General features: G+C 46.5%; 1 protein-coding gene across 1 annotated transcript in view; it reads left to right on the top strand.

Annotated features, from left to right (window-relative positions):
• The window catches only part of Sh3rf3 (SH3 domain containing ring finger 3), a 255,846-nt gene extending 232,439 nt beyond the window's left edge, over positions 1-23,407 (top strand). The window contains exons 9-10 of the mRNA XM_027388339.2: positions 15,148-15,482; positions 20,454-23,407. Of these exons, the coding sequence (XP_027244140.1) occupies positions 15,148-15,482; positions 20,454-20,622 (504 nt within the window). The 3' untranslated portion in view covers positions 20,623-23,407. The remainder of the gene's footprint in view (positions 1-15,147; positions 15,483-20,453) is intronic.
• The last annotated feature ends 372 nt before the right edge of the window (positions 23,408-23,779 follow it).

Genomic DNA, 23,779 nt, shown 5'->3' with positions numbered 1-23,779 from the left:
AGCCTGAGGCTGAGTCCTCTGGGGCTACTAACTCCTATGTCACAACATCACGACCTGAGCGGCTTTTCTGTGAGAGGATCTGCTGCTGATGCTTTCTCAGGGGGCCTGGCAGGGAGCAGCACTGTGTACAGGCCAAATGGTTGTCTTTCACCAAAACACAGAGCTCAGGCTGCCTGAAAACCATACCATTTCCTCCATGAATGACCACCTGTCAGTGGGAACAGGACCAGGACAGCTCAATTACATCACAGTGATGGTTCTGGGAGCTTCCCTCTGATGAAAGATAAATCCACAAATTCTATACAAGCCAATGGCACGATTGTCGCAAACACAGAAAAGCCCAGCCAGGATGCTACTGACAAACCAACCAAAGGCTCACATGGGTACAAAGGGCAGAAGACTGCATTTGCCTCCACACTCTTAAAGACAAGGCCAGATGACTTTAGCACCTTGTGTGTGACATTAGAGTCGACTTTCATCATCAGACAACTTTAGTTAACGCATCTATGCCGAGTTTGCATCTAGACAGACATGTAGGGTGCTCAAAGCGCGTTCCAGGATGTATATGGGATACAGTGAGCCTGTGAGCAGATGTGCATTATCCAGCTGCGAGCAGCTGTTCAATGTGGACTACTTTGATTATATGTAGAGGATTATATGTTAGAAGTTATAGTGGAGCCCATCTTGGCTGGTGACAAGCATGGGACTATTGTGGTCAGTCAAGCAAAATGCACATTTTCAACTATAAAGGCATGCCCCCTCCTCCTTGGTGGCAGGGCCATGCCAAACAGGCGGAGGGCATTCTTCATCAAAGGATCTAGAGGCCTTGTCATAGGAGGATTCCTTTTCCTGTCAAGACAGGGGTAAGAAGCGGGTGCAAGATCTCCAATGTAAAGACACAGAGTATGAGCACACGCTACCCGACTCACACCCATTCCAGCCACCTTTCTGTGACTGTGATAAAAAAAAAAATCTCATAGGAAACGGTTTGTTCATCTTCCAGTTATGACCTCTCATTGTGCAAAGTCAGAGAGGGAACTGCTTGCCAACTGCCTCTCTAGCTGGCTTCTCTAAGTTACCAGGACTACCTTCCCAGGGATGGCATTACCCACAGTAGCTGGACCTCTTGTATCAACTAGTAGTCAAGATAATCCCTTACTCACATGCCCACAGACCAATTTAATAAAGACAGGTATTCAAAAGAGACTTTTCCAGACAATCTCGTTGGCAGTTAATACATACCAGGACGGCTTCCTGTTTAAAAGACCCCATTACTGGTAATGGTGCATTCTCTGATGTGGGTCTCAGAATTCACCCTTTTCCTTATTGTGACCCAGAAGAGACACTGCCCTCTGTAAGTGTGGTTGTACTTTGCCCATCCATTTATTATTTACCCAGCCTGGAGCATCTTCTTAGAACAAGCCTAGCTCCATGCTCTAGCCCGGAGCTGTATAGGCTAGTCTAGATAGGGCTGGCTCTGACCATGAATCCCGGAAGACAGGCACTGGCTGAGGTTCTGATAGTGCCATGTATAGGGCATCGGGGAACCCAGCGGCACAGACATAGTGATGTCCAGAACAGCCAAGGGGGAGGACTTGATACCCAATGAACAGTCCTTAGAGAATTCATCCTGTCCTCCTCTTCATGAGGCACTTCTTAAACTTCCTCCCATTCTCCTAAGACAATTCTACAACAGGAGACCCAGTCTCTGGTCCCCTGGGAGGCAGGAGCTGTGTGGATGATCCATCTCTTGCTTCGGTCTGGAAAGGATGCCACATTCCCTCTGGTCTGTGTTGGTGACTCACACACAGCAGAGCAGGCCAGCCTCGGAAGTGTGCAGACCCATGAACGTCTGGATCCTGATAGCTTGGCTTCTTTTCATTTCTATCCTTCCCTAATCATTTTAATAAAATAACAACCACCAAGTGTGGCCCCATAGTGATGGCTCCTTAAAGAGGGATTAAGAGCAGTTGCCGGTTAAGGATCATTCAGAGATGAAATGTCAGAAAAGGGCAATAGTTCGGGTGCCGGGCTAGGGTCCAGAGCCACTCACTTTGTGGGGGTGGCATTAGGGTTGTGCCACCCAAGCCCTTTTTCACAGGCACTTCTCTGTCCCTACATTGAGTGTGCATTGTGTTTCCTGGAATCAGACTCCCTTGAGAGGCACAAAGATAAGGAGAAACTTCACCTCATCCTGGCAGTGTCTGGCATGCTGAGCACCAGCAGTAAGTGCCAATGGAAATTAGAACTTCAGTTTGTCACTGCTGCCTCTGGAATGCTAGCCCCAGGCAACGGAGTCCATCCTTTCCCAACGTGTACTAAATTCACCTGCTGCTGCTTTTCTGGCTGGAATTCATTTCCCTCTGTTTAAAAACATACATGAGCTTGGCGACCTGACTACGTGACAATGTGTACATGTGGGCAGCGCTAATTGGATTCAGTGGGTTTTAAATAATTAATTAAAAGAGGATAATTAAATGTGGAGGGAGGTGTGATGGGGATGCATCCTGGGGAAAACTAAGAAGATATGAGAGGTAGATATGGTCAAGACACACTGATATATATATATATATATATATATATTATATATATATATGTGCAGTTTTCAATGAGTACATTCAAGATGATTTTGTTTTAGATTTACTTGCTTTTTGTTTTATATGTGTGGGTGCTTTGCCTGTACAACGTTGCTGTACCTCCACTGTAAAGATTCAAAGTAACTCCAGACAGTGCCAATGTCTCCTCAGGCAGTGTCACACTGGTTCAACACTGGCATGTAGGGCCAGGCTCACCCTGGTTGATGTTGGTAGTGGTTATGTTGGGCAGCTCATCATTCTATCCAGTCTTTTTCTCTTTTAAAAAGGCATTAGCCTATAAGAAAAACTTGTGGGCTAAAATTTAGCTTTTTTAAAACTTACTCATCTTGTTTAAATAAAATTCTATGCTCACTGACACATACATGGCTGTATCACGTGGCACCCAGAGCACATGTAATTACTACATAGTACATGAGGAGCTTTGGTAGGAGCTGTTGAGAATGTGGCTGGCTAAGTATGCAGAAGGATCTGGCCTCCATCCCCAGCAAAAAAGAAAAAAATCCCTAGAAGTGTCCAACTCACGGTAAATGTTCCCTCCCTTCCCCTCTCTCCCCCTCTCTCTCCCCCTCTCTCTCTCTCTCCTGCTCTCTCTCTCCCTCTCTCTCTCTCCCTCTCTGTCTCTCATTGTTTAGAATTATAACCAATGACTGTCTGAAGTGTGTGTCCTTACAATAAAATCCTTCTATGGCACCAGGCTTAATAGCGCCCGCCTTTAATCCCAGCACTTGGGAGGCAGAGGCAGTCTATGAGTTTGAAGTCAGCCTGGTCTACATAGTAAGTTCCAGGACAGTAGGAGCTACATAGTGAGACCCTGTCTCAAAAAATAAAGCCCCCCCCCAATCCTTCTACCTCAATTCCCGGTTATGCCTTAGATTAAGATCAATCCTCTTAGCCACGCCATCAGTGTGAAATGCTGTCTTGTTGATCTCTGTGACCCTGCTGTTCAGTTTGATTATATTCGTTATCTAGAACTCACTTGTTTTCAGTAAAACTACACTGACCTCTTCTCACCTTTCCTTGCAGAATCCTCATCTATTATTCGAATGACTGCATGCCTTCAATTATACATTTCCAATATTTCTGTAGCAATATTTCCAAAAAGTCTGTTATGATGTACTTCTGTGTTGCTGTCCTCTGTTCACTAATCAGAAATGCAGTGGGTATGAGAGAGGCTGGTGATACATGGTACTCCTGGTAAGACAGTGAAATGTTTGAACTCAGGCCAGTAGTGCCAAGAAGCTCACCATGCAGGTCCACCCTGGCCCCAGGAAATCTCATGAGAAGTATCACTGTCAGCTCCAGTCCTTTGCTCCATAGCCAGTCATCCCAAACCTGTCGCCTCACTGTGTTCATGGCTTCTGTAGGGTAGACTTTAGACAGCACAGCTGGGCATCTTTACTGCTTCTTAGTATCTACACTTCAGCTAAGAGGTCTGCAGGGCTGTTGTGGTCTGGGCTAGACCAGGGGGCCTCTGTAGGCATTCATTCTGATGCTTGGTAAGCCATTCCTCCTCTGGCCAGAGTCCCAACTGCACCATGTCAGAAGGCCAGCCTGTGTCATGGCACCCATGTTCTAGAACAAGTGTGTGGCTGTTCTGACATATGGCAGTGTTTCCGCTGTGCTCTACCTCAGAGGCACACTAGCTAAGGATGTGTGCTCACTCACTAGACATGAGTGAGCTGGGAGACAGTACTGGGTCATATTTAGAAAACAGGATGTAGCACATTTTCTTAGGTGCCCTCTTAGCTCTAGAATGCCACAGTTTTCTTCACTGTTCTCACAGTTATTACAGTTCTTTTGGGTTCAATGTTTTCTAAGCAGTATTTTTTATTAATTTCTTACAACATATTTTGAACATATTCAGTCAAGTTCCCCAACTCCTCCCATCCCTTCCCACCAGACGTTGAGATCCCTTCTTTGCTTTTCCTTGCCCTATGGAGTCCAGTTTATGTTGTCCAGCTAGTCCTGGGAACAGGGCCTGTCCTGAGTGTGCTCATCCTACTAGCAGTCACATCACTAAGGAAACTGACTCTCTGTCTCTGCAGTTAGTGGTGGGATTTGGTGTCCACCTACTCTTACCCCCACCCGACTCCGCTCCGGGATTTGGTCTCCCTGGAGCTTCTGCAGGTCTTATGTACACTGTCATGATTGCTGTGTATTCACCTAACAGCCTTGTTGTGTTTGGCGAACACTATTTCCTTGATACTGTCAACGAGCTTGGGCTCTCACAGTCATCCCACCCCTCTTCCTTGGAGATCCCTGAGCCCCATGGGGAGGGCGTTCTATGTGCATCCCATATGGGGCTGAGCACTCTGGAGTCTCTTGCTCTCTGCAAGTTGACCAGGTGGTGTTCAGTGTTTTTAATGAAGTGTGAAAATGAAATCTGTTACATCTGTCCTTCCTGGGGACTCTTGCTTCCAGATTCCACTGCCCTGAACAAGATTGGCCTATCCCTGCTCTCCACTCACAGAGCTCCACAATGTGTCTCCTCATTTCTCAAATAAATTAGTAAATGAACTAGTTTCTTAATGTTTTCGGGGGGGGGGGGGTGAACCACCTTGAGATTCCACTCCCAACTCTGCGTTTCTGTGCCTGCCAAGACCCTGATACCAACACAAGAGCTGATTAAGAACCTGGCCTGAGACCCCCAAGGGCATTCTGGTTCAAGTTCCCGGCAGGCCTGTGATTGAGGTGGAGGCAGACCCTGGAATGCTTGCTTCTGCTCCAGGTTCCGGAAGCAATTCTGCTAGCTTTGCCATGGGTCTGAGGAAAACACTGTGTCCCAATTCTTTTCCTCTAGCTTGGAGTACAAGTGATCATTTCCTATCTATCATAGTAAAAGCCAAGTGTGGAGTGATGACTAAGTACCACCCACACCGTGTTTCCTGCAGAGGATGGAGCCTTATGTCCACATTGTCATGGTGCCAAGACCTTGTGAAGTAACCATACTGATGGCGATAGGCACATAGGTGAAGTGTGGACACTCCCGGGTGTGCCAGGCTGCACATGTATGAGTCCACTTGGGCTCCTCAGTACCCTCCTGTCATGTAAGCTATTACCATCCTTTTACATTGGCAGGACTGAGGCACGGAAGAGTTAGGTTACTGTTCAAAGGCACCAAGGTAGTAAGTAGCAGAGTCCAACCAAAATGGCCCATGGGCCCGAGAGGAAAGGAAATAATGAAGAAAGATGTCAGTCTGTCTGGTCTACCCTTCCTTTTTTTTTTTTTTTTTTTTGTAGGGCAGAAGGTGTGAACACTGTGTCCTGGTGGAGGACTGGGAGTACTTATCTCCTCTGGGTCAGTCCTAAAGGCATGACATGAACATGTAGCCAGGATCAGAGCTGTGATGCCAGTTCCTTCAGAGCCTAGTGTTCACTCACACAGTCTCTTCAGGTGTGCCCGTGAGAGGCTCGAAGAGAGCCCAAGCACCCTTCAGAGTTCATTAGAAAGACCAGTATCTCAGAGCCTTTGACTTCCAGAACCTAGCTTAACTTAAAGGTCCAAATATTCTGTGTTTTAGACTCCATTGTCACTTCTTCCCCACTCAGAGCAGTCCAATGGTCATGCCAGTGGGTCTTTCATCAGTGTCATTGGAGGGAGAGAGCCCAAGCTGAGACCCACAGCCTGCAGTTTTTAGGCTGCTGTTCTCCTTTAATGAATAGAGAGGGGACAGGAAGACTTGTGCCAGTATGAGGACATAGGGATCTTTGTGGGTTATGAGCTTCCGCCTTACATATTCGCTTGACTTTCTCATCTGTCCTTGGGTTCTCCAGCCACTAACCCAGGACACCAAGGATGTTCACACCTCTGGGTTCTTTCTAGCTGGGGGTGGATAGAAGGAGACTCATCGGAGCATAATTCAGAGGTTTTCATTTGTGTGACTTCTATATTAAGATCTACAAGATCTTATAAGCTATGAAACCTACAGTTCATGTGAGACACTGGGATAGAGATAATCAACCCTACCATAGAAGGGGGAGGGGGTAAGGAGCCAAGCCTGTGTTGAGGCTTCATGTGAAGGTCAGAGGGCCTGAGAAATGTGCTCAACCTGGTGTGGCAAAGGAACCAATGGGATGGTCAGAAAGGCCAAACAAGCAACTATAACATGGGAAACTAGAAAGAAGTGGCACCCTGGTGGAGAGGTGACCCAAATGTCAGTGCCCTGGACACACCCAGTATTGGGGCCAGGAGCCCTGCTGAGGGCTGTACCTCTTGACTCTCAGGTACTCAAGTTCCAGGCACCATCTTGTTACCATATGTACTGTGTGTGCTGATAGCTGGAAGGATGCTCAATGTTTCCACCGACATCCCGAGTTTGAACAAGACCTAGAGCTGTTTCTTGCAGCGGTTTCTTCAGCATTCCCACCCATTCAGGTTTGGGGCTTCTGGGACATCCTCTGTAACGGATTCAGACTGTGTTGTTGGAAAGACTTAGACAGTATTCTTGTCTCTAGAGCTTTCCAAAGGATCATAGACAGCAGCTGAGTTTTTTGAGTCCTATTTATTTCATTCTTTTTTCAATGATCATAAATGGTAAATTTATTTTCAAACAATTCTTTGGTATACATATAATTATAGCATTTGTTAAGAGCAAAAGCAAATTTGCACACTAATAAAATGGATATGCTATTTTATTTTATGTGTATGGGTGTTCTGCCTGCGTATATGTCTGTGCACCACCTGTGAGCCCGGTACCAATGAAGGCCAGAAGAGTGCACTGGAGCCCACCAAGAGGTGGGGTTATGGATGGCTGTGAGCTGTTATGTGGGTGTTGGGAATTGAACCAGGGTCCTCTGGAAGAGCATCACGTGCTCTTAACTGCTGATCCATTTCTTTAGCCCCTTGCGTGGTTTTTGTTGTTGTTACATAGTCAGTCTTGGCTGAATGTCTGATAGACCACAACATAAAGCAGCAGCAATATTTTTTAGGAGATGTTTAACTATTTACTTCATTTTTGTGGGGACTAAACTAGACATGCTGCAGCTAAGGCTGTGTGGCTCAGTGGTAGAGCGCCTGCCTAGCATGTGGGAGATCCTAGGTTCATTTCCTGGCTAGAGTCACTTTTAATACAACCCTGATTGGATTAAGAAATGCTGGGGGAATTAGTGAAGCACTCCTCTACAGATCCTGTAATCTTATTTTTCAGACAGTTAAATGATGAGGTCTCTGACCTCATAAAAGGAGTAATCCCTCAATAGCTTCCTCATGTGGTAGCCTCACTAGGAGCTGGTGAAAGGCACGTGAGGCACAGTTGGAGGAAGCAGGTCACTGAAGCGTGATAAGCCTGTGTCACTCCAGTCCCTTCGGTGTTCCTCCATTCTCTGCTTTTTGTCCAACAAGAAAGAAAAAAAAAAAGGTCAGCCCACCACCGCAGCTCCTGCTTCCAGGATGTTTTACTCAAGCAATATCGAACTCAAGTTTTGAACCAGGGAACCAAGATAAAGCTTTCTCAACCTGAGTTGTTTCTGTTTGGCATTTTGGTCAAGTTACTTAAGACAAGGAGATAAGAATGCTATAAAAATTAAAATAGGCCACGTGCACTGTAACTCCTCCCATCCAGCTTGTGGTAATAGAAGTGCTAGCAGAGGCACCAGATGCCTCGTGGGATGCTCTGGCGTGCATCACCTCAGACAGGAGGACTGAGAGTGGTTGGCAGAGCAGCTCTTCCCGATGCTGGCTGCCAGTCATGCGGTTTCCTGTCAGTAGCACGGAGAAAGCCGCTCCACCTGAGGAGACTCGGAGTGTGAGGTGTTTTCGGTGCGGTAAGGTTCATGACTAAGTGGTTAAGCTGCTGTTTCACAGGTGTTGAAAACCTGTGAGAATCTGGAGCGATGCACTTGAGTCATTCTGTATTTTCACCTCATCGCCTGTCGGCTGCAAACTGGAACAGTGCTAGATGCCTGTCACTTACTGAATACCTGGCATGGTTCTCATTGTGGTGACAATGAAATGGAGGCCCTTTAAGCTGGTGTTAGATCACTCAGAGTGTTGCCCTCAGATGGGACTAGTGTGGTATTTGAGGGACCTTAGTCCGTCCCTCTGCCCCCAGTTCTCAGGATCCTCAGCACTTTTATTTAAGAGGGAGGAAATGGTCTGTTCACATAAGTACACACTGTCCATGTACCCACATACATATGGGCATCACACACACACACACACACACACACACACACACACACACACAAAGAAGACAAAATAAAATTCAGGAAACTAATATATGGCCATTGCTTAATAGGACCCGACTCACGGAAAGCGCTCAAGTATTTCCGGTATCATTTTTCTGCTTAGATAATCATGTTTCCATCTTACATATAAGGGAATCGAGGATAAGAGTGGGTAACTAGTTTGCTATCAGCCAACCAATAAGTGACATGGATATCCAGTTCCATCCTACCCCCAAGCTAGCACAGCACCCTGTGGTTCTCACAGGCCACAGCAGCCATCAGAGTTTATCTTCCTGAGCCCCCACCCTCCTTCCCCAGGAAAGCTCTTCACAGGCTCCTCCATGCCTTGTTGGACTCAGCTGATCTTCCAGACCTGCTCCTAGACCCGGGTTCAAGAGAAGGCACCGTTCATTTTACTCTTTGTTCTGAGTCCAGCTAACTGCTCAGATCACAATGTGTGTGGTTCTCACTATCTCTTCTTTTTAAGACTTTTTATTTTTTGAGTGTGACTGTTTTGCCTAATGTACCACCAGCAGGCAACAAAGACGAGGCCAAAAGAGGTCGACATATTCCCTGGGACTAGAACTGCAGATAGTGGCAAGCCTCCATGGGAGTGATTGGACCGAACTTGTGTCCTCTGCAAAAGCATCCAGAGCTCTTTAACTGCTGAGCCACCTCTCCCACACACTTCTTCTTTAAAGGACCAGTACCTGCCTGTCGTCTGTCCTTTCCACTCCCCAAAGTGGCCAACACCACACAGCAGGCAGCAAGCCACTGAGCAAAGACTACACTGGGCAAGGCAAGAAAAACAACCCAGTGCAGCCAGCAGGGCTGTTATCCACAGGAGAGGCTGGAGTCTAATGAGATTGTACCTGCTCACCGCTGCCTCCCATTCCCCACCGTTTTTATGAACCAGTGCTTTTCGTCTTCTGTCTTTTGCCAAGGCAGTATTTTTGAATGTGTGTCTTAATGTTTAAAATTAAACATTAATTAATCCCAATAGCTCACTACCCAACCTTTCTGTCTCTTTTAAATAGCTTGTTAACTTCTGTCTCTTTATCCATTATGGAAACTGTTTCTCTGCCCTCTCAGAAAATGTATTGCATATTTATACTGTTGTAAACCTTCTCTGCTCTTGTAGTTACTGTGTTTTTATACACAGCCAGAACTGTGCTCTTTCTCCATTAAACTTTTAGCAGGGCAGAGCTTTTAATTACCCTTTCTCCCAACCCCGTCTCGACAGCAAGGTTTCCAGACATACAGTAGTCATCACTGTGCTACCAAGTGGAGCTTTGTGCCTTGGAGCCAAAGAAAAGATGAGGATGCCATGTCTCTCTCCATTTGCCCTTGTATCTTGTCTCAAGGCTTCTTAGGGCCTCAGCTTTGTTTCTCGTGTCAACTCCCTACACATTAGCAACTGCCCAGGTTTTCTGAGGTTGTTCCCATCGCTAATAAGATATTCTATTTTCTCTAAGCCAGACCTTCTGCCTGCCTCTGCCACCTGTCCTCCCTAATGGCCCATAGATTGAGATGGCATCTGTTACCTTACCCCCTTTCTAAATGCATTTTGCTTCTTTCCCTTTCTGTCTGCCCAGCCAGCCAAACTGTCTACTCAGTTATTTAGCAGACTCAGATTGGACTTAGCATAAAGTCAATCGGGGTCTCCTCCCTGCCACGTGGGCAGAGAGCCAAGTTTTGTGTCAGCCACCCAGTGGTGACGTGACGATTCTAGTTCTGTGTGTCTGGGCTGCTATCCCCGTATCATCTTCCTTAAGCCATAAGCCATCTTGTGACCGTCTCTGTCGCTGTCACCCCCATTGTTTGCTCAGCTCCTCAGAAGCATCACTTCCCTTCCATCCCCACAACTTCACCTCCACTAGAGCATCTTGGGCAGCCTTTGAAGAGCAACCCCTTCCTTCTCATTATAGGACACCAGGCCCCTTGGTAGGTACCATCTAAATGCAAGCATCTGCTTTTCAAATTTGCTCTTTCCACACTTTCTGACCCGGGACCACATTGCCTGGTACTCCACCCTTTTATTACCTCCATGGCAGCTAGCTAGCTCTCTGTCCCCTTCCTCTACCAGTTGGCCCTCATAGGGGACCAACTCCTGCTGTATAAGCTAACAACAAAAGTTCTCTCGGGTTCATAACTATTACCATCGTGTTCACAGTGGCAGGTTGCAAAATCCTCTCCCTTTCCACATTTCCCCTTTAAGTGAAAAAAGCAGCATGTGCTCACAGCAGTGAGTCAGATAATACAGAACACATAACCAAAGTTGAAATATTGGCCCAGCCTGCTTCCCACCCTGGGATCCTACAGCAGCCTGGGCAGCAGTTGGGGTGGGGAGGGACTTGTTTCTGGACTTCCTGGATAATCTGCAGGTTCTCAAAGGTCACCAAGGTCAAAACACAACCTGAGGATCTTTCACCTGAGACCACTCTTAGTCTCAGCTCTCAGAAATCCCTTCAAAAGCACCTGGAAGAATGAAAAGGAGTGATTTTCCTCATCCCTTTATTATCAGAATTAACAAGTCATCAGCCTCCTATTATCATGGCCGCCATTATTAGATTCTATGACCATCAGCTTATACTGGTGACTTGCAACTGCAGATTGAGGACCTCCTGGGTTATCTGGACTTCACTCTGCCTATGTGGCAGGGGAGAGTCCCTGACTGACTCTGTGCCAACCCCCATCCTGAGTCTTGACTAACTCATCAGTTTGACTGACTCAGTAGACAGAGTGTCAAAGAAGCAAATTGAGTTTAGAACAGGAGCGAGGGCATTTTCAGACACCATCTCAACTGGTAGACAGCTGGGGAGGGTTGTCTGTAGCTGTCTGTCTCCTGCAGACATCATCAGGGCCAGGGTTTGCTGTGTACCCAGATAATCCAAGTTAAAATACTACAACAAAAGAATTTGTATGGCAATTCTATTTGTGGGAGGTGGTGTCCTGGCTACCTCCATTACATATGGTTAATAAAGGAAGTCCCCTGGAGATTTAGCTAGTAGTAACCTTTGCATAGTGTATACAAATAAAGTTTCATCTCCAGCAGAATGAACAGAGTTTGTGTGTATATAACATACAATACACACACACACACACACACACACACACACACACACACACACACACACACAATTTATGAGACCAACATGTTGCCACTGCACAAAGAGGGTGACTGTGTGGTGTGTGTGTGTGTGTGTGTGTGTGTGTGTGTGTGTGTGCGCGCGCGCGCGTGAGTCACTAATCTGTCCCCACCACATATAGCAAAGTGTCTCTTGGTTAATCCCTATCTGTGTCATATGTATGACTCCCAAGGAAGTGCTTAGAACATCTGCCACCATATTCCATGAATTTGCACAGGCATGATGGCTGCTATTCTGAGGGATTCCACAGCAAAGGGATTACTAGATGCTGCAGGCATTGGCAGATTTCCACTCCGGAAGGCAAACATTTTGGAGAAATTTCTGCATTCAAAATATCAGTGTTTGTCCAAGTTAAATTCAGAAAATCATGAGTCACATTTAATCCTCAAGAACTGAGACAGGAAAACTACACACACATATCCACCCTGTCCCGTTAAAGCTGGACGCCACCACCAATAATCTCAGGGGTGTGGGGTGAGGTTGCAAGGACATGTCTTCCTCCAGTTCAGTGGACAGGACACCAAGGCTCTCGTAGCCTGGAGTGCCTTGTGAATGCCCCCAAGTGTGTTCTTTATTCAGGCATTCTAACAACTCTGATGCTGAGCTCAGTTCATTATGGGCACAGGTATTGAGTGCCTGCTATGTTCCAGGCACTGCATTAGGCCCTGTGGTGCTAAGGCAAACAAAATGAAATATTCCCTACCCTTCCAAAGCTTGTATTCCAGATGGGAGCCAGAAAGACATGGATGGATGGTAATCCAGGGGGTGAAGAAACCTAGGTAGTGGAAGGGGGGGGATTACAGTAGGGCCTTCACTAGCTACTGGATTTCTTCTGCCACACTAGGAGGGCCATACCTTCAGAATAAGTGACAGTTGGTCTAGACACCTGGATGATCCCTGTGTCCTTCCTCACATCATGGGCCCATTCTTACAGTTTCTGGAATGTGTGATGGTGTGCTGGAGACACTTAGCAGCCCATATGAACCACTCAGAGTGTCTCAGACTTTGCCCTCTGTCTTCTCTGGGTAAGATCACCCATTAGGAAGCTCTGCTCTCCTTAACTGGGAGCCTGCCCCCTCTTCAGACCCTGCAGGCAGTCCTTCCATTCCTGACCAGGGAAAGCCAGCTGAATGGCTGCATTCCCTCCACCCTTTATCTTCATTGCCATTTCCAGTGATTGTCCCCAGAACACTCCCTCTCTGACTGTACCACCAGGATGGTCTGTGTATACCCCAACTTGGCAACACTACACCTTAAGCCCCCAGACAGCGTGGCAAATGCTCCCACTGAGCAGGCATATAACCAATGACTAAGGTTTCATTTTCCCATTTCCCATACAGCTCTCCCAGAGCCTGGCACAAGAAATTTAAGCAAAGTCCTTGGGGGCGGGGAGCTAGGCTGTGTGGCTGCAGTAGTTGGGCATTAAGTGTTCCAGGCCCCACTCTGGTACAGACATGTATAGGAAGAAGGGAAGAAAAGCAGCTCAGGGAGTCCTGAGCCATACATGTAGGGAGGGTATGGCATCAAGTGGTAACTGGCTGGAGGTTGCCTTTCTATGATGTTCTCTAAATAGGGGATCCTGAGACCTCCATAACTGGATACTGTTGATGCAAAACAACAAAATAAAAACAAACAAACACCAGCTCTCAAGTCAAAGGAAATAAGAGATGGTTTATACTGGAGCCATTTTGAGTGACCAAGCCCAGAAACACAAACTTAGATTATCCTAAAGTCCATGCCCCAATATGGAAGCAGTTTCATAAGTTTTATAATCTTATCAAGCAAAGAGTCATAAATCAAGGTAAGTTTAAACTATATTTGTGAGTATATGAGAAAGGTGATTACAGCACATGGGAGAAGGTTTTCTATAGGTCTAAGGTGCTCTCTGATGGCAGTCTTAGCCTCTGGATTGGTGGAAGCCAGTAGTCTGCTAAGTTAATAAAAGGTTTTCATCTATTAGTCACGGGATATGGATCTGACACAGAGGCGGACAAGGAATGGCTGTTCTAGGGGATATAGCTAGCCCAAGACATGGTAATTAGTCTCTGGACTGCAACATTCCAACCTCTCCACAGTCCTGTAGTTAGTTCTAGTCAGTCAGTCTCTGTAGATGGCTCCTTTCTGGTTCTCACTCCCAATACAGCAACTTCTTATGATCACTTACCATGAGAATGTGCAGAGCTCAGAAGGAAGCTCAAGGGCCCAGGTGTGGCCTCAAGGCCCTCTGTAAGCTGAAGGTGGAGAAATCACTGTCCAGGTAGCCCCCTGACAACCAAGCACCCCAAATACCACAACAGCAGTGACAGAAGCCTTCAGATAACCTTGCTTCAGTTACTGGCCAGACAGACCTGTGATCCTGCACACTACGAGACTTAACATCACACATTACACACACACACACACACACACACACACACACACACACACACTATACACACAATATATATATACATGCATACTATGTACACATACATACATACTACATATATACATATTGGACACACAATATATACACACATACATATACTATACATATACACATATTATACAAACACTATATATACACACACAACTAGATATACATATTATACACATATATATTATACACATACTATATACACATATACACACTACATACACTATACATACTGTGTGTATACTCACACATGTATACACACATACATGCATGCACACATATATATACTCCATCGCTATCTGTGTGGAGGAAAGATTAAATGTTCAAGGGTTTTAAACCAATTTTCCCAAAGACACATCCATCCCTTGGATGAGCGACTGTATGTCTGGGTGCCCTGTGTAGAATAACTACACTCCCAGCTAGGCTAAAAGTCCTGCAACTCATAGGATATGACATGAAGACTGTCTAGAACTCCTCTTGGAAGAACCAGGCCCAGATTCATGAGAAGCCCCACTAAGAACATCTCCCCTACAGAACAAAGCAATCACCCTGACTGGGTTCCTCAGACAAGACCCATGAAGTTGCCTACGGGTCCTGTCATGGGTTGTCCTGCTTTGTGGGATGCCTCGGCCTGCAAACCTTTCATGGAGCTGGCCTCGGAGGACACTACCTCCAGGTTTCAGTAAAGAAAAATAAGTCTTCAGGTTTGTCTTGGTTGCCTTCCTCAGACTAGATTTACAGGACTATCTTTACAGGCGTCCATAGGACGGTCCTCCCTGAGACACTAACACGTCGGGTTCACCTGTGTGTGTTTCTACAGAAGGAGAAGAAGAGCGGGCTGCTGAAGCTGCTAGCTGGGGCATCTACCAAGAAGAAGTCGCGCTCCCCACCATCTATATCTCCAACCCATGACCCCCAGTCGGCCATGGATACCTCACTGCAGGGTGCCATGGGCCCTGAAGTGTCCCCATTGACCGTCCATGGCAGGGCAGGCTCCTGCCCCATAGAGAGCGAGATGCAGGGAGCCGTTGGGCTGGAGCCACTGCACAGAAAAGCTGGCTCCTTGGATCTGAATTTCTCTTTGTCCCCTTCTCGGCAAGCAAATCTGTCAATGGCTTCCATCCGCCCTGAACCGAAGCCACTGCCCAGAGAGAGGTAAGGAGGTGAGGGCTTTTATCTTTAGGACTAACACCTGAGTTCTGGAACCTTCTTGGGGATGGGCAAAGTAGAGTTTCCCAGGAGTCAAGCTTATATGGTCCTCTTTACCCAGGCCCTGGGGTACGTTTCTTATTTGCAGCCTGCCTTGTGTCTTAGGGGTTTTATTACTGTGAAGACGCACCATGACCATGGCAACTGTTTATTATTATTATTGTTTAATTTAGAAACAATCTTATTTTACTTATCAATCCCAGTTCCCTCTCCCTCTCATCCTCCCATGCCCCCCACTGACCTCCATTCCATCACCACCATCCACTCCCCAGGGAGGGTGAGGCCTTCCATGGGGGATCATCAAAGTCTGTCACATCATTTGGGGGAGGGCCTAGGCTGAGAAAGTATCTCTCCATGGCAACTCTTATAATGAAAGCATTTAATTAAGGGGGCTGGCCTACAATTTCAGAGGTTCAGTCCATCCATTATCATCATGGTGAGGATCATGGCACCATGCAGGAAGACATGGCTAAGAGACCTGTATCTCAAAGGAAGTCAACTGAGACACTGGGCAGTATCCTGAGCATAGGAAACTTCAAAACCCACCCCACAGTGACACTGTTCCTCCAACAAGGCCATACTCACCCATCAAAGTCACACCTCCTCATAGTGCCACTTACTGTGAGATTATTACAAACTACCACAACCTTCCTTCCTGGATTTGGGCTTGTAAATGATCCCTGTGGACATGTCCACACCACTGTGGCTCAGGGCACTGGGTTCTCAACCTTTGAAGACCCTCAAATGAGCCCTTCCAGAGTCCCCTGTGGCCTGTGTCTCATCCACTCACCCAGAAAAGCATTTCTTCTTTGAACCTTGGGACACTGTGATATTTATTTTAGTGTTGTGAAATATTGCTCTAAGTTGTCTTTCATGTCAAACCATTCACAATTGCCAATACTCATCCATTTTTATCCAAACTAACAAGTTAATGTCATTTAACCTCCAGTTTCACAGATTTGGACACTGAGCACAGTGATAAGGCCTGCTGAGCTCACAGGCTGAGGGGCAATAGATTGAACAAGTTTTCTAAGTAGTAGGGTGTCTGCCTTTGTGAATGGATCTGTATGTTTGAGTTTACAACAAAAGACTAGAAGGCCTTGGGGGGGGGGTATGACAGGCACCACCTTTCCCAGTCTCTACCAGTTAGAGCACTGCTTAAATAATAAAAACATAAACCCATCATCCTGAGAGCAACAGGGGCATCTCTGTTGGTCAATCACTTGTTACCTGAGCCAGAGAACACAGCAACTGTTCTGCGCATGCTAACCTCAGAGACCACACCTCCAGGTGCCAGGCAGTGGGTAGACAAGGGGTCATAGAGGCTTCCTGTCAGAGGCCAGATAGTAAGTATCACTGATGCTGTGGACTCTAGGATGCCCATGGCACTCTGCTGTGCCATTAGAAGGCTGCCACAGAGTAGATGCATGTTGTGGCTTGGTGTTCCAGAAAGCTCCCTACAGTGACCAAAATTCAGATTTCTTGCAGCATTCTAGTGTAAAAAAATCTGTCATCATTTTTTTAACCATATCAAAAATTCAGTAACATCCATAGCTCTGCTACCACACAGCCACAAACTACAGTTCTAGATGCTTTTGAGTTTCATCTATGGTGCTGTGATATCCATGGCCATGGGGAGACCAATCTCTGCAGGGCCCTGGGGGGACACCATGAAGCCATCACTGACTTCTCATGACCAATTAAGATGTACGTCTGTATTGACATCCGCAGTTACAGTTAAGGTGGCAAGCATCCACTGAAGGTTCTGTGAAAGGCTGGTATTCAAAACATTAACAGTTGACATGAGTTCCTGCCACTGACACTAGGATGGCCAGGCTCTGCATTTCCTGAGTGTGTTATGTGCATTATCCATTGAGTCCCCTTATGAATCTTATTAGTTCAGCATTTCCCAAAGTAGTAGCTGGCATTCTGAAAAGCCTAAGAAACTTGCTCATGGGTCCATGGCTGGCAAGTAGCTGAATGAGAGAGAGGGCTTTTTGACCAGAGAGTCTAAGCTCATCGGGTATTTGCTTCCACCAAGGTTCTCTAGAGGAACAGAATAGGGGATGAATGTATGTATTCACATATTTATACATATAAATATATGTGAATCAGAGTGTATTTAGTGAGCTGGATGCTAAGAGCCTAGCATGGATAGCATGGTTAGCTGGTCTTTGAGGTTGGCTGCCTCAACAGTCAGAGCACTCTGTCCACAAGCAAGTGCCTCACTAGTCCCAATCTGGTGCTAGGAGCCCAGAAAGTTCCTGGAGAACCCCTGGTTCCTAGTCAATGATGTAAGTTTGGGAATTCTGGTTCTGCAGTCGGCAAGGAAATCTGCAGTAACAGGCTGATCCAAGCAAGCAAAGGAGGCGGCGTTCTTCCTTCCCAAAGACCCTTTTCATCTGGGATGCTGCCAGAAAGCGCTGCCCACAGTTGGTGCCATCCCACATCAACCAAGGCTATCAGGACAGTTCTTCAGGAGAGGCTGCCTGCTCAAGTGATTCTAATTTGTGGCAGGTTGACAGTAAGACCAACTGCAATAGTATTCACAGTCCTGTAAAGGGCTCAGGCTCCATGTCTCCATCTGGACAAAAGTGAAGAGAAAATGGCCACAGGCTACCCTATGGAAAGCTGAAATTGAGGAACTGACAGATGTGAGAGCTAGCTCCCGAGGCTAGCACCAACTCCAGCTCAGACAGCGATTTGGGGCCCATAAGTCTGCACCAGGCCCAGACAACGGTAGTACTGACACAAAAGCAACTCTCACCTCTAAGGGAACAAGAGATGGTTTACTATGGAGCCCAAGTTGAATGGCCAGGGACCAGGAAGACAAATTTAGGTCTCCCAAAATACCATGTTCCAATGTGGAAACAGCTTTGTGAAGTTTTTATAATAGAAAAGAGAAATTGATAGATCAAGGCATTTTTAAAAATACACTGGCGGAAACATCAGAGAGGCAGTTTGCAGCCAGGCCTCAGATGCTCCCTGATAGCATTTTTGGCCCTTTGCTTGATGAGGAATTAAGTCAGTGCATTCTACAGGTTTTTATCTGTTTATCGGGACAGGTGTGACACAGAGGTGGGCGAGGAAAGGCCCTTTAGGGGGGACTAAAGATAGCCTGAGAGAAATTGCAATTAGGCTCTGGGCCTACACCATTCCAAAGACACAGTCACTGCAGTTTCAATCAGTCTGCCTTTATGCACAGGGCTGTTCTCCCCTGCACCCCCAGGTATTCTTTCTCATTTACAGTAGAATAGAGGTGCCAACACTGCTGCCCCCACCTACTGTGGCAATGCTGAGCATGGCCCTGGCCCACCAGCTAGGTTGTGGGAGTGAAGGTAAAATATTCCTTGAGCTGCGCCCCCAGCCTATCGCCCACAGCTACACACATGGCTCCTCAAGAAGACCACCCCTCATCCTATCAGCTGGCTACCACTGTCACCTGCCCTGGGGCTGAAGGTACAGGTGTCAGACACTTGCCATACACAGCTACCCAGATAGCAGAGGGGCCAGCAGCAGAGGGCAGCAGGGGTGTCCTGTCAGGGACTGAGAGGTAGACACCAGACAAGCGCCAGTATCTGAGAGGGCAGCTGGTCCTCAGAAGAATACAGCCACTCCAGCCTCCTGCAGGCTATAACCGCTAACACAGCACACTTTACAGTAGGGAAGCCTGGCATGAATAGAAGCCCAGTTCACACCCAAGTGTCCTGGCATTATTGCCAAGGCATCAGAGAACGGTGAGTACGGATCAAGAGAGCACGAAGTGAGAACATTCACAGAAAGCAGAAAGGAGTGTTGGTCCCTGAGAGGGCATCTAGGCTGGGGCCTAGATTCCTTCGAAGGTCAGAAGGGTGCGATCCTGCTGCTGCTGGAGTAGAGAAGTTCTTAGGAGGTTTAGGGAAAAGAATGTTAAGCAAGGCTAGAGCCAGCTGGGAACTCAGCCCTGTGAGGCTAAAAATCTGTATAGCACACAGTAGGACTTATAAAGAAGAGGGCTCAGAAAAGCTTGCTGGGGTTTTGTGGAGGAGTGCTGTTAGGGCCAGAGCCAAGTGTCTGTCAGGCAAGTGCTATGTAGACCTCAAGACTCTGTGTTCTTGGAAAGGTGATGGCCAGGGGTCCAACTCTGGTCTCAGCGCTTCACCCAGACACCCAGATAGAGCTGGGACCAGCAGCATGCTCTTGGGGCAGCTGGCCAGCAGAAGCAGAGGAGACACTTTCTCTGGTTTCTTTTGGTCATGGGGATGTGAAAACAGCACCTTGAAGCCTTGGGTGTTACAGGTTGCCCAGGTCTTGTAGAAAAGGAGTGAGGAGAAACTGGGCCTTTGCAGCACCAATGATGTGATTTCAGCCAGTTCAGCCTGAGACTGTATACCTAACGATTTTAAAATAACCATTCCACCAGAGCAACTTCAAAGGCCCCTCCGGACCTATGGGGCCCAGCCACCTCCCCCTGAAAGGTAGTAGTACAGGAGAGGAGCCTTCAGTTTTAGACGCAGAACCTGGCACATGGACAGGTTATGGCACAAAGGTCACAAAGCCAGAAAGGAACAAGCCAAGTGCCAAGTCTATGTCCCAGGCTTGGAACAGTTCCCATTTCCCAGAGGTCGTGGCTAATTGAGTACAGCCACGAATTCACTAGAGCAGACCTCCAGATAAGAGACCAGCATAGGTGGGAGGGGGGAGAAATGGAGGGTCTATGTAGAGGTCTGGAATTAAAAAATAAGACAGCCATGCCTTAGATCTGTGTCTAAAAGACACCTAGGGAATGTCCTTTTTTTTAATGGCCATATTAATTCTACATAATAGGCTTCCTTATCATTTTGCATACACTTGAGTGATATATTTTGATAGTTACCCCTATTGTACTGTTTTGTCTCCTCCCTCTCGGCTCACATGCTGTTCCTTCTGTCCTCCCAGGTATCGGGTGGTGGTCTCCTACCCACCACAGAGTGAAGCAGAGATTGAACTAAAGGAAGGTGATATTGTCTTCGTGCACAAGAAACATGAAGATGGCTGGTTCAAGGGGACTCTGCAGCGGAATGGCCGCACGGGCCTCTTCCCAGGCAGCTTTGTGGAGAGCTTCTGAAGGCCGTTGCTCATGTCCCGCTCTGCCATCCGGGAGAGGGTACCCCAGAAAACACTCTGTGAGCAGAGGAAGCCTTACCACTTAGGTCCCAGGGCCTTTCTCAAGCACCTACCAGGAACAACTGGACTGGGGTGGTAACTCAGTCGTGAAGGCCATGCTGATTGAAAGCACACGTGGATGTCGTCTTGGTTGTGAAGCCCATACCCTCATGTAAAGTCCTTATTGAAAGCACACACGAGTGTCCTTCAAGACCATGCCATGAATCTCAGTGAGCAGTGCAACAGAAAAAAGCTGCCCATGTGGACAAATGCACTACTATGCCACCCATCAGCTAAAGCAGTATTATCTGTCTGTGCAGGGTTGGGAGCCCAGGGGGGTACAGAGTAGGGCTGTGTACTAGGGCTGACAGCAATGAAGAGTAACTTCCCTGGCTGCCCTGGGTATCATTCCTCTATATACCTCTGTCACCTGCCATCAAGCCCCACATCCAGGGCATTCATGGTTCAAGAGCCTCATATAAGGGCTGTGAGTCTCCCAAGGTGTCCAGTGGTGGGGGCAGGTCCTGTCGGGTACTGGAGAATCCTTATGGCTTTGTCTCCTACCAGGATAATAAGGAACACCTTTTGGTTTCACCACCATCTCTGCATTGCTTCCTTCTTATGGCACCTTTTTAATGTACAACTCTTAAACTTTCTATATTTCTAATAGGTCAGACGCTGCATATTTTTCATACATCTGGTGCTGATTTTTGTAAAACTAGAAATCACTTGGGTAAGCTTCAAGGGGAAAAAATGAGGTAACATCAAAGGAAAGTTTTATATATTTCCCGTATGAAGTTTGGAGCATATTTAGGAATCCTATCTGTGATAACAAAACGTTGGCTGGTGCTCTATGAGGTGAGTGAGAGAGTCTGCCAAGATGGTCACGTGTCTTTCCTGGCTGTTGGAAATAGCCTGAACTGCATACTCCATCTAGATAGAAGTGATTATGATTTAAAAAAAAAAGAAAGAAATATTTTGAGGAATTTATTCTGCCTTTTTGTGTGGCAGGAACACACACACACACACACACACACACACACACTCTGACCCTTAAGCTTCCTTTGATCGATTTAGAGAGAATGACTAAAAATAGCATTCTTAAAGCACATTTTCCTGCCAAAATACAGCTTTTACAACAGCTTAGACCACTACCTTGCAAAGGTTTTATTTTCCCCCCTCCATTTCAAACTAAAGTAACTTTCTGTATCAGGCCAGGCAAAATTCCATCTGCTAGAGGCCAAAGGTACAATGCTAACACGGGCCTGGTACATGACTACAGACTAATAGGACCCAGAAACACTGGAAATGAAATGGGATGGTTTCTTTGGCCCTGAGGCCTTTGTTCACTAGAGCAACAACTTGCTTCCCAAGAGGTTGGCCTGAATGACTATCAAGAGGTGTCAGTGTCACACTTTAGGAACACATTTTTTTTTTCATCTCAAAAGTATCAATTTGTGAGCCTTTGTCTACATTTTACCAAACCACCCAGACCTGTGTCAAGCCTTTGATAGCAGAGGCTATTACTAGTTTTCATAATAAAATAAGACCACTTATTCTCAAAGTTCCTATTTGGGGATATGATTTAACTAGTTGTGACTGCCAGGTGGCTGGCACATGGAAGCAATGATGCCTAGAGAAAGTCTTCCTCTATGGTAATAAACTTATTGGATAAGAATATTAGAGAAAGTCTTCCTCTATGGTAATAGACTTATTGGGTAAGAATATTAGACATGAGAAAACTGTTCTGAGCCAAAGAGAAACTCTAGCTTAGACCTAGGGATCCCTGTGTGCAGGGTTAGTGACAACCAGAAGGTATCTAGTCACTGCCACTGCTAGATGACTTGCCCATCCATGCACAAAAAGCTATGTATGGTTAAATCCATGCTGTCCCTGAGGAGGTACACCGAGCTACATCCTGAGAGAGACATGTTTTCTGTGGAGCCAGAACTAACTCCAGTTTCCAGACAATAAAAGTCCCGTTTTTCCTCCTCAACAAGATGGACTTGGAGGCAACAGAACAGACATCTTTGACCTGTCCTCCTTTCTTATGCTGGCTACCTTCATGGTGGCAAGGAGGTAGCAGCCTGATAGAAGCTGAGCAAAGTATCAAGGCGTCTTTGGAAAACATCAGCTGGACCCTCTCCTAACAAAGTCATGGGTTTACACAACAACTACCTTGGGGAGAAAAACAGGGCCCTAGGGCTCATTTCCAGGTGAGGCTTTTCAAATACACAGTGAGCCCCATTGGGTATTTTGAATACTTTAGCTTTTCAAACCTTTAGCTTTCAAAATCATGTATTCCACAGTCAAGAACAGAAAAGAAGTACCTTTCCCGAGGTCATCTGCCCTTGAGGACACATGTCTTCGATATCAAAATGATGCCAGCACCCAATCTAGAATCTTCACATTCCATCCTGGCCAAATACAGTAGTATTTGGTGGCCAGGTGATTTTTCCTTGAATAGTTCTCAGCTCTTCAGATTGAGGGTTACCAAGAAGACAGGAAAGTCTGAGAAACAAGATAGTCTGCAGTGGGGCATGAATACAAGGCTGGGCACTAAGTGGACTTGGAAACCCTTGTACTTTACACAACACACATACACACAAACGTGCAAGCACGTGTCCCCAACCCCACATAGGTTTCTATTATATACCAATGTCAGTATGTAATTTTGGATGAATTGACAGTAGTGGCAAACTATGATGCCTGTGTTTCTGAGTCTTTAAATAAAAAATGACCATGGAGAGGCTGTGTGTCTCAATAGTGGGAACAATGCAATGGTGTGCACACAAGGGGGGGTGAGATTCAATCCCTGGATGGGACAGAATTGAGACAGTTGTCTTGTGTTCTATTACTTTGAGGAGACAACCATGACGAAGGCAGCTTATAAAAGAAAGCATTTAATTGGGGGCCTTGCTTACAATTTCAGATGATTAATCTATGCTCATCATGGTAGGAAGCATGGCAGGCACATGGTCGTGGTAATGGAGCAGAAGCTGAGAGCTCACATCTGCTCTGCCAGTAGCAGGCAGAGAAAGATGGGGACTGAACTTAGTGTGGCTTTCGAAACCTCAAAACCCACCTACAATGTTACATACACCTCCTTCACCAATTGG

This window comes from Cricetulus griseus, assembly GCF_003668045.3.
Source record: "Cricetulus griseus strain 17A/GY chromosome 1 unlocalized genomic scaffold, alternate assembly CriGri-PICRH-1.0 chr1_1, whole genome shotgun sequence".
NCBI lineage: Eukaryota > Metazoa > Chordata > Mammalia > Rodentia > Cricetidae > Cricetulus > Cricetulus griseus.
This window is presented reverse-complemented; position numbering and strand designations above follow the sequence as displayed.